The sequence below is a fragment of the Penaeus chinensis genome, chromosome 7 (assembly GCF_019202785.1).
Source record: "Penaeus chinensis breed Huanghai No. 1 chromosome 7, ASM1920278v2, whole genome shotgun sequence".
NCBI classification, from domain to species: domain Eukaryota; kingdom Metazoa; phylum Arthropoda; class Malacostraca; order Decapoda; family Penaeidae; genus Penaeus; species Penaeus chinensis.
Genome location: NC_061825.1, coordinates 42,239,024 through 42,250,780, shown reverse-complemented (window position 1 = coordinate 42,250,780; position 11,757 = coordinate 42,239,024). Strand labels below are relative to the sequence as shown.

Genomic DNA, 11,757 nt, shown 5'->3' with positions numbered 1-11,757 from the left:
GGGAGAGGGGGGGCAGAGAGAGAGAGAGAGAGAGAGAGAGAGAGAGAGAGAGAGAGAGAGAGAGAGAGAGAGAGAGAGAGAGAGAGAGAGAGAGAGAGAGAGAGAGAGAGAGAGAGAGAGAGAGAGAGAGGAATAAAGAAAAAGAAAGAGAGGAATAAAGAAAAGAAAGAAAGGAATAGAGAGAAAGAGAGAAAGAGAGAAAGAGAGAAAGAAAGAAAGAGAGAGAGAGAGAGAGAGAGAGAGAGAGAGAGAGAGAGAGAGAGAGAGAGAGAGAGAGAGAGAGAGAGAGAGAGAGAGAGAGAGAATGAGAGAGAGAATGAGAGAGAATGAGAGAGAGAGAGAGAGAGAGAGAGAGAGAGAGAGAGAGAGAGAGAGAGAGAGAGAGAGAGAGAGAGAGAGAGAGAGAGAGAGAGAGAGAGAGAGAGAAAGCAGATAAAATGGAATGAGGGGATATGAATGTCAAAATAAATGAATACACATGAAAAAATTGTGGCTAATACATAACAAAAAGCGAGAAAGAAATATAATGAGTAATGACAAAAAAAAAGGAGAGAAAAAGTGGCAAAAATAATAAATATTAAAATCTAATGTGACAAAGAGAGAGCACAAGTAATCAATTTTTCTTTTAAAAATTGTAAAAAAGGGAAAATGTATGAAACATAATTACAGAGAGATAATAGAGATCCTGCACCACTTACCATGAGCTGTAAGAATAACTCTCGGAATGAAATTTGGTGTCTGAGGTGTCTGAGGCGTGGGAGGGTGCTGCATTGAGAGCCCTTGGTTTGGACTGAGAGGACCTTGTCCAGGTGAAGGAGGGTGATGGGAGGGGATCGGCTGGACGGGAGAGGGTGGGTGATGAGGATGATGAGTAGGGGACTGATGATGCTGCTGTTGTGTTTGCTGCTGTTGCTGCTGCTGTTGCTGCTGCTGTTGCTGTTGTTGCTGTTGTTGTTGTTGTTGTTGCTGTTGTTGTTGTTGTTGCTGTTGTTGTTGTTGTTGTTGTTGTTGTTGTTGTTGTTGCTGCTGATGCTGTTGTTGCTGAAGTTGTTGATTTTGGTGATGCTGATGTGACTGCTGCTGTTGATGATGCGCTGGCGATGATGGACTAGGCAGGGGATATGGCGGAGGGGGACCAGTTGGCTGGGAATGGGATTGTGAAATGGATTGTGAGACATTTTGTGAGAGAGTCTGGGTGTGTGCTTGGCTGGTTGAGATGTGATAGGCTGGTGGCGGCCCACTTGGACTTGATGAAGTTGTATTAGTAACATATCCACTGCCCCCACTAGCTCTCCAAGCTCACGTCCATTCTCGTCTGAAATGAATGTGAGAATGCCTTACGACTTATAAAAATGTAATCTTAAATAAGTAATCATTCTATTATTCTAATCCAGTTATGTTAATCAAGACATACATAATATTTCAATGTACAAAGCCTTTTTCTTTGCACTTGCTCACCTGTTGCTGAAGATTGCCATTCCCACTTGATGCATAGCTACTACTTGAACCTGGTGAATTGTCAATCTGAAAAACAAAGACATATAAAAGTGGCACTTAAAAAAGACAGTTATCTTTTTACATAGCTATTTTTTTCTATGACATTCCTGTCACATATTAGTCATCAACAATTTATAATGATTTTTGATTTGTGAAGAAAATATTAAAAGGAGCACTATCTTCTGATTCTGATCATTCTTGGCTTCACATTTCACAAACTTTTGACTACATGGGAACCTTAATAACTTAATAACTTAACCTAAATTATTAATGACCCAACCTAACCAAACACACCCATCAAACCTAAAATTTCTCATTCCTGGATTGCATTAGTCCTGTACATGCTACTCTGGTTGTGGGCAACCTCCTGCCTAAAGGCAGAGTACCAGCTTGGAGGGGTTGTTGGTTCATGGAAACTTTTATTTATATGTATACTTAGTAGAAAAACCCACAATGTAAAAAACAGATTTATTGAAAATGAGACTCCAGTTTCGAAATCCAGCAAACCTAAAGATGGAATCCATGTGGATTTCAAAACTGTAGTCTCATTTTCAATAAATCTAGTTTTTACATTATGGGTTTTTCTACCATAGTATCTACACGGAAGAGTGTTTTACCATTCAAATGTACACTTATTCCATCTATTCCCCATTGGGATATTGGACTAGTGAAACCCACTGGGTTCACTGTGAATCCTGATGCTTTTTTGGGTTCTCATATCTAAAAAATTCAAATTCAAATTGACTACAAAATACTCCCTTGGCAAGAGGAGGCTTTATTTGCCTTGGATCCCCCTTCTGAAGCCATTGTGCACTGTGAATATGAATCACAAAAATTCACAAGTTGCTTTTGGGTATCAAGAATTGTCCACATTGAGCTTTGAACATGGTAAGATGAACATTAAACTGGCTTCTTGAAATGCAAAGTAATTTATGATTTGCTATGTGTATAATAAATATTTCATTATTTTTAATTTGTGATAGAAATAAACATTCATCAAATAACTATAGCTTAACAGGTTATTTAAAAGACAAAATGTTTTTCTGCCTATTTCAAGAAAATGAAAAAATAATGTCTAAATATTTCCCCTCATTTTCTTATTTCATAACTTCAATCTTAAAGTAATATAAGAAAAAAATACTGAAGCACTATTTCTGGGAAAAAAAATATTTTCCTGTACTCCAACTGATTTCTGTTTCAACAAATCCAAGGGATCATTTAAACAATCCCATCCTAAGTGAAGATCTGTTTCTCCTTTAATCCTTTAATCCAAATACAATATATATTTTTTTTGCTTTAATCTCTATGTCAAAAGGACAACAAGTACTGCATGGAGCAAAGTTTCTGATCTAAAATAAAGTAATCTCAATTAGTGCAAATATGCAAATAACTTGTTCATAATTTGTCAGTAAAACTGATGTTTAATTATACTTTTCTGCAAGGCATTCTTTAATTCTTCAGAATGGATTAGATTCAAAGAGACTGAACAAGTGAAGCTGGGATGAAGAAGAGAAATAAAGACTTCAACCAATAATACCCTTGTACACCATACATTATCATAACTTCGCAATGATGCCAAGCTGTATCTTATATCATCCAATTATGTGATTACAATAACATTTCTTTTCATCTACAATTCTGTACCAAATTACTACCCGAATTGAACAACTTGCTAAATGAATAGTCTTTCATTATTCCATTACAAGCAAACAAGAAAGTTAAACATACATGACCTGAGCAAATCTTTCACAACAAAAAACAATAAGAACATAAAAACACTTACCATATTACACTGCTCAAATTGCTGGTTGAGCTGATTGGTTTGTGCGTGTGTTTGTGTATTATACTCGTAACTGAATGGGGTTTTTGAGAGGGTAACCCCAGGGGAAGAGACAGGTGAAGCCTGGGGGGCACTGGGGGACGGGGGTGCACTCCTCGAGTCACTTGGGCTGTTGCTGCTATAGCTTCCTAACCCGCCAGTCTGTCAAGTAGGCCATTATTTATTGAAAAGACAAATTTGAACAGTAATAATAAGGGCATGTAATTAATAAGAAACTTTTCTTTTTAACAACTGTAAGAATTTTTCAAATAAATATAGTAATAATAATAATGATGATGATAATGATGGAGATGAGGATGAAGATGATGATGATGACGTAATAATAATATTAATGACAATAGCAATAACATTAATAAAAATAACAATGTTAATAGTAACAATAATAACAATACTAATAATAATGATAATAACAATAATAATGGTAATAATAATAATAATGGTAGTAATAATAATAATAATAACAATAATAATAATAATAATAATAATAATAATAAAAATAAAAATAAAAATAAAAATAATAATAAAAATAATAACCACAGTAACAGCAAAAAATAGTAATAATATAAATAATGATAATAATATCAATAATAACACTAACAACAACAATAATACCAATAAAATAATATTAATAATAATGTCATTAATGATAATAATAAAAATAACGATAATAGTAATAGCATCATCAATAACAAAAATCATAAAACTAACACTAATACTAATAATGATAATGATAATAATGATTATTGATATTAATGATAATGATAATAATGATTATTGATATTAATGATAATGATAATGATGATGATGATGATGATGATGATGATGACAACAAAGTCTATGCGTGAGTATACTAAAGAACAAATGAATATAAAGACTTCTTTGTGTGCAGACCAGCTAATGTGCATGTCATATATTGCGTGAATTCACATTGCATTCTATTTTATCCTCTATCACTATGACTATTTCTATTATCATAAAAAAAACAAAAAAAAAACAATACTAACGATCTTGAGATAACAATTTCATTAATTTTACCACAAATAAGATTATCAGTACTATCCCCATAATCAAAATTATTCCCATCATTATCCTTTCTATCACTGCAACATTGCTACTATCATTATCATCATTATTAATACTTTTACATTTACTATTTTATTATTATCAATATTAACCCCTTGGATCTTGGTGCTTCACTGCCCAAACATGGGCATTAAGCTCGAGTGTCCACTTTGACAAGTGTGTGGCTTACAAGACTCCATTCATTTGCAATGTTATCATTTCTTTTTTCTGCATAAGCATCTTTTGCTTTTTTGCCATTTTCTAATATCTATATTCGCCATTTGATATGTTTTATCCAGATGGTAATAAATTGTTTTACCTGCCAAAACTTCATATCATCTCTCTAATTAGTCCATAATTAAGTGCAATAATAATAACAATAAGTAACAGTTTGTTATTTGTGTAATGGCAGGTAGGAATAGGATCCTAAGCATGGAAATGGCATCCTTAATGGTGCCAGTACTCTTCCAGTCAGGGTCAACAGATGGTACATTCGAAACTCATTTATTGATGAAAATAAATGCTAAATGCTCACAAGAACTTTGTGCACTCATTGTGAATCATTTTTGTCAGCTTGGCCAAACTGGCAGAGCACCAAAAGGCAATGTGAGTAACTGACAAGAGACAGAGCTCATAAACAAGAGTGAAGGTTACAGATCCACATCAATAGCAAGAGTGTGCCATGTTTTGGTGTGTTAAATCTTCCTGGCATAGCAGACGAATGATTTATGTGCTAAAATTTGCCCTTTACACAAAACAATAGGTAATCCGCATTACACATCCCATTCTCCCTCAGGCAATGCCCCAGAGCATGTGGTGTGGGCATGGGAGTTCCTTACAAAGAACAATATAAAATTTGTGGGCATGGGGATTCCTTATCAAGAACACCATAAAATGTAATGTACACATAATCATATTGTGATACGATTAACCCATCACCAGGAACTGCATCCAAGTTGGCCGTAACATGAATAATAAGTCAGCCATGACATGAACCCCATGTCATCTGGAGGCTATGAGTTCAAAGTAAGCTTAAAGCCTCTTTTTAGCCCCATTATGTAAAAAAAAAAAAAAAAAAAAAAAAAAAAAAAAAAAAAAAAAAATATATATATCTATATCTATATCTATATATATATAAATATATATATATATATATATATATATATATATATCATGCTGCAGTCACCAACATGAGCCAGGGAATTCTATATTTCCCATTATGTTGATTTTTCCTATGAGCAGCTAACTCAGCATGCACCTTGATGTGTTGTTCAGTATGGCACTTGGGGCTCCCATCCTGATTGGATAAATATTAACCTACCATCAGCAGGAAAATTTTGTTTTCGCTGTCATATTGTTTTTTGAAATGTCACTGCACATAGATGGTTCTGCAAGTGCTTAGCCACAAGATCTTGTGACCTCACCTGATTTCTAATAATAATAATAATGATGATAATGATAATAGTAATAGTAATAGTCAAAATCATAATAATGATGATGATGATGATGATGATGATGATGATGATGATGATGATGATGATGATGATGATGATGATGATGATAATAATAATAACAATAATAATGATGATGATGATAATAGTAATAGTAAAAGTAATAATAATAATAATAATAATAATAATAATAATAATAATAATAATAATGACAATATCAACACTAACCATGATAATGATAAGAATAATGATAATGAATAATACAAATTAATACTACTACCACTACTACCACTAATGATAATAATAATAACAGTAGTAATAGTAGTAGTAAAAGTATTAGCAGTAGAGGTAGTAAAAGAAGTAGTAGTAGTAGTAGTAAAAGTTGTAGTAGTAGAAAAAACAGAAATAGTAGTAGCAGTAGTAGTAGTAGTAAAAGTAGTAGTAGTAGCAATAGTAAAAGTAGTAGTAGTAGTAGTAAAAATCGTAGTAGTAGAAAAAATAGTAGTAGCAGCAGTAGTAGTAGCAGTAGCAATGAAAGTAATAGTAGTAGTAAAAGTAGTAGCAGTATAGGTAATATAAGTAGTAGTAGTAGCAGCAGCAGTAGTAAAAGGGGTAGTAGTAGAAAAAACAGTAGTATTAGTATTAGTATTAGTATTATTAGTAGTAGTAGCAGTAAAAGTAGTAGCTGTAGAGGTAATAAAAGTAGTAGTAGTAGTAGCAGCAGTAGTAGTAAAAGTGGTAGTAGTATAAAAAACAGTAGTATTAGTATTAGTATTAGTAGTAGCAGCAGTATTAGTAGCAGTAAAAGTAGTAGCAGTAGAGGTAATAAAAGTAGTAGTAATAGTAATAGTAATAGTGGTAGTAATATAAAAAAACAGTAGTTGTAGTAAATGCAGTAATAATAGTAGTAGTAGTAGTAGTAGTAGTAGTAAAAGTAGTAGTAGTAAAAGTAGTAGTAGTAGTAGTAGTAGTAGTAGTAGTAAAAGTAGTAGTAGTAGTAGTAAAAGTAGTAGTAGTAGTAGTAATGGTGGTAGAAGTAGTAATAGTAGTGGCAGTAAAAGTAGTAGCTGTAGTAGTAGAATAAGTAGCAAAAGTAATAGTAAACATAGCAGTAGAGGTAGTAAAAGTAGTAGTAGTAGCAGTAGTAGTAAAAGTGGTAGTAGTATAAAAACAGTAGTAGTAGTAGTAGTAGTAGTAGTAGTAGTAGTAGTAGTAGTAGTAGTAGTAGTAGTAGTAGTGATAATAAAAGTAGTCGTAATAATAGTAGTAATAGTTGTAGTAGAAGTAGTGGTAGTAGTAGTAATAACAGTAATAGTAATAGTAATAGTAATAGTAGCAGAAGTAGTGGTAGTAGTAGTAATAACAGTAATAGTAATAGTAATAGTAATAGTAGCAGTAGCAGTTGCAGTCCTACTACCACTACTACTATTACTAATAATGATGACAATAACAATAATAACAATAATAACAATAATAAGAATAATGTTGATAACAACACTGATAATAAACAAGAACAGCAGTTCAGTTATAGATATAACATAATTCTATGAATAGTAATGATGAACACTGAAGAAAGATGCATTCCAACATTTCCGTTCACCATAAATCTAATTAGTACAAACTCTGATATTAGAATGAGTAAAGATTGAAAGATGGGGATGAAATCAGAACCGAACTCTCTACTGCTAGTCCAAGGACTGAGGTCAATCATTGGTTGAATCATCTGGAAAGAGGTGGTACTGGTAAAGAATCATGTTTCTGCCTAACCCACTGGGCAGGGGTAAATGCATTGTCCACTGCAGTTACATTTGTTTTGGCTCCACAAGTCCTTAGCAACCAAGAAGGCAATCATTAAGCCAGAAAACTGTTGTTTCACTGTAGTACTTTGTGAATGTCTCTGTAAGTGGTTACCCACAAAGGAGTCAATTAGACCTTGTGATCTCACATGATTTCACCCTTCCTTGAGTTTCACTTTTTAACCAATGCTATCAATATCAAAGCTGTTATTTTCATTATAAGCATTATAACTATCATAGTGATGTTACTATTACAAAGCTAGCTCTATTGTGACTTGGTACTTGTGGAGCCATCTATGTGTTAAAACAACTAAGAAATCAAACTTACAGTAGCCATGGCCTGTACATACATGCCATCCCTGTGGCATAGGGTTAACAACATTAATCGTAATGATTTTTTTTTTTCTCTAAAATTCAAGGAACAGGGTAAAAAGGTGAGATCATTAATTGACTCATTAACTTGTGGAGCCATCTTAAATAAAATTAATAAACTAAAATCACAGTGGATATGTGGATATATATGCCCTCCTGGCCTCAATGAATTAACCCTTTGGTGACGGATGAAGAAAACTAAAAAAAAAACTATGCTCTGGCGATCAATAGCAACGTGCCGACTTTGAGCGCAGGAGTTCAGTACATCAAGCTGAATCACCGCCTCGTTGCGCCACCGCGGCGCACAGCCGCATGCCACATTTCGAGCGGTTTGTTATGATGTCTAGAGACGTGACCCATCGTGAAGGGGTTAATACAAAGGTCCATGATCAGCAAAAGTTATAGTAGCTGAAAAATCAAGTGACATAATCAAGAAAATAATAAAAGAAGCACTATTATTATTACAATATCCAAAATAAAATCTTCCTGAGTGCTATACTTTTGAACAGGTCCAATAAACTTCCTAGGAAAGGAATAATTTTTGCCGTTTCTTTCTTCACCCCTTGTTCGCAGGTGGCATCTACTAAGATGCCATGGCAGCATAGCACCGGGTGGCATCCCTACAGATGCGGCCCATACAGATATACCCGTTTGACTGACCGCATGATCGCCCCAAAAAAATGCACATGTTGGCTTAAGCCAGTCTAAAATCTCAACTATAAGAAAAAATATAGTAATCTTTCATAGTTACCTGATACTACTGATTTATTTATTGCATTTCTTTGGGTGAAGTATTTTTTTGCTTAAATGTGTACATTTTTCATAAAAAAGGGATATTCTTACTGTAACACGGAATAGTAAAACTAAGCAATTTGAAGTTTTGGAATGTCCAAAAATCTAATTGCTATTGTGGTTAGTCAACCAATAATCACAACAAATATAAAGTGAAATGAGCTCTGCACATAATCCAAACCATGGTTCACAAGACAAAGAAAAAAGATATCATTTATTGTCACTGTATCCCCCAACCCCAACCACTGCACAAGTAAAACTTCATATGACAAAGGGCATTGGATAAAAAGAGGAATGAAGGGTATCTGCAAACTCCAGACCTTTTCCATTTCCTATTGTTTTCTTCTGCCTAGAAACTGGATATAATGGGGCATAATAAATGCAGAAAATAGTGAAAATGTTATACAGAAATCCTTGACATATGGAGAGGTTCCTATGGAAGACCTTCTCAAAGGGCCCAACTAACAACAAAAGATTGGAAAACCTCTCAGTCAAATAGCTAACTGCAGATCTGCTGAGACATGGGTGTGGAACCTAGGTCCTCCTGCTGCATGATTCACTGGAAGACAGTAAATGACATAAAATTGAGAGTATGGTCAGTGACAATTCAGCCATAGCCTTGATACTTGTATTGGATCCATTGGCTATAAGGCATGGGGGAATCTCCTCTCTACCTATGTAGAGACAATGACTGGTCCCAAAGCATGATTCAGGGATTTATTTTTGGCCAAGAAGTAGAAGACCAACAGTGAGTACTTGAATTAACACTGCTTTGTGAAGAAACTCCAAAATGGAGGGGACTGATCTAACAGGTTTATAAGAGGAGGTCTAGTACCTAATGTAAAGACCAAAAGAGTATTGTACAGCATACTGGCAGCTTATTAGGATCTTCAAAATAAGTCTATGGCCCTTTCATCAAGATTTAGGTGAAATGGAGAAAACCAAGTGTATGCATTATTCAGGTCCCAACAAAACAATGGAATACTGAGATTTGAGGGAATCAGAGAATGCCAGTTGGCAATCATGGCTCTGTCACCAGACTTGGCACTGAAATGTTGATCGGGTATAGCAGTGACAAAACGAACAAGTGACTCTGGAGAGTCACCTGGAAGTGAGCAACATGGCAAACTAGGAAGGATCAATATAGCTTGGCATACAAATGGGACAGGAGACCACTGCTGACAGCCAATGGGTCCATTAGGTGGGAGGGGAACATATGGGCAGAAGTTTGAGATTCACACCTAGACAAGAAACAATAGAAAGCAGTCTGCCCTCACAACAGAAATGGGATAGAATGGAAAGTAGGGGTGGGAAAAGTACAGCATGAAAGACCTTGTCCCTCTTACTGGGAATGAAAAGTGTACATATGTAACAGAAAGATTATCAATTGTGAACAGGACCAAAAGCACACTGTCATGCGTGCAAGAGAATAGAAAGCATAGAATTCTCCCTTTCTTTTAACTCCATCCCAACAGGTCATGTGTACACCCGTCAAAACAAACTGCTTGGTCTGTGGGGTACAGGTACATGGTGACAAGCCAGAGTGTGTGGAGCAGGAAGTTCCACTACATAAGTGGACTCCCACACTAAGCGTATGGACGTTGTCAGAAATCACCAGATTTTATGAAGCTGAGAGATTTGTGATACCTAGTCCCATTGGATTAAATATGTGACCACTTCAAGCAGCAAAAATCTGGATCACTGACATCCTCTCATCCAAGTTATTTTATTTATATCTATAATCAAAGAATTGTTGTCCAGTATTCTAGTTTATATTAGGTATGACCATGTGCTCTGTCATAATGAATATATATAATAGTTTTTCATCTTTTATCAGCTATGAAAAATATGTGCATGGACATTCTAAACTTTTATTCATGAAAAAGGGTAAGTTATCATTTTATCTATTTATTTCTGAGATTGAATGTATTACATTTAACCAACTCAGGCTGAATGATGTCTAATCATGTCATGGCCAACCAGGCCTAAATGCAGGAGACAGGTATCCAGGTCAAGAGCAGTCAAGCCTGCTCAAGTTATGGCTTGTTCACTTATTTGGCCTAAACTGTGGTCACTGAGGAGATATAGCATCTTAAAAGTAGGCTCAAAATCTCATTTTTAGTTTAATTTCCTAAAAAATCACAAATGCTACAGCCCTAAAGCATAGAGGCAGAACACAAGGAACAAGACAAGAAGGTTTTCAAATATCCAAAGCAAAGAAATGTAGCTGCTAAATAAAGAGGAAGAGAGAAATGTCGACTAAATCCCCTGAACTCCAAAGTGATACAAGGAGAGAGAGAGGAACACAAACAATAGGTAGCCACAGCAGAAAAAAAAGAGGAACACAAACAAACAAGGCACAAACCCACTTCTTGAAAAGAGAAGAGAAACAAAAACAAACTTGCAGAACTTAACTAGAAAAAAGGACAAATTTGCAGAACTTAACTAGAAAAAGGACAAATTTGCAGAACTTAACTAGAAAAAGGACAAATTTGCAGAACTTAACTAGAAAAAGGACAAATTTGCAGAACTTAACTAGAAAAAGGACAAATTTGCAGAACTTAACTAGAAAAAGGACAAATTTGCAGAACTTAACTAGAAAAAGGACAAATTTGCAGAACTTAACTAGAAAAAGGACAAATTTGCAGAACTTAACTAGAAAAAGGACAAATTTGCAGAACTTAACTAGAAAAAGGACAAATTTGCAGAACTTAACTAGAAAAAGGACAAATTTGCAGAACTTAACTAGAAAAATGTACACATAACAATTGACACTGCTGGGGTCGGGGATGAAAATCTACTACCCTTTAGGGAAAACAATTCCAATGGACTGGACGTGCTGGTAAGAACCTGCTAACAAGAAAATGTGTCTTTTATCTGCAGCTTATGAAAAGAAAAGAAATACTTATGAAAACAAAAGAAATACTTGCCATATGTCATATGGCAT

General features: G+C 34.7%; 1 protein-coding gene across 1 annotated transcript in view; it reads right to left on the bottom strand.

Moving 5' to 3' along the window:
• LOC125027000 (putative uncharacterized protein DDB_G0291608) overlaps positions 1–4,733 on the bottom strand; it is an 11,132-nt gene extending 6,399 nt beyond the window's left edge. Inside the window, exons 1-5 of the mRNA XM_047615605.1 lie at positions 4,719–4,733; positions 3,281–3,478; positions 2,281–2,343; positions 1,449–1,524; positions 699–1,298 (exon numbers count right to left, since the gene is read on the bottom strand). Coding sequence (XP_047471561.1) covers positions 699–1,298; positions 1,449–1,524; positions 2,281–2,343; positions 3,281–3,478; positions 4,719–4,733 — 952 coding nt within the window. The remainder of the gene's footprint in view (positions 1–698; positions 1,299–1,448; positions 1,525–2,280; positions 2,344–3,280; positions 3,479–4,718) is intronic.
• Positions 4,734–11,757: the final 7,024 nt, after the last annotated feature.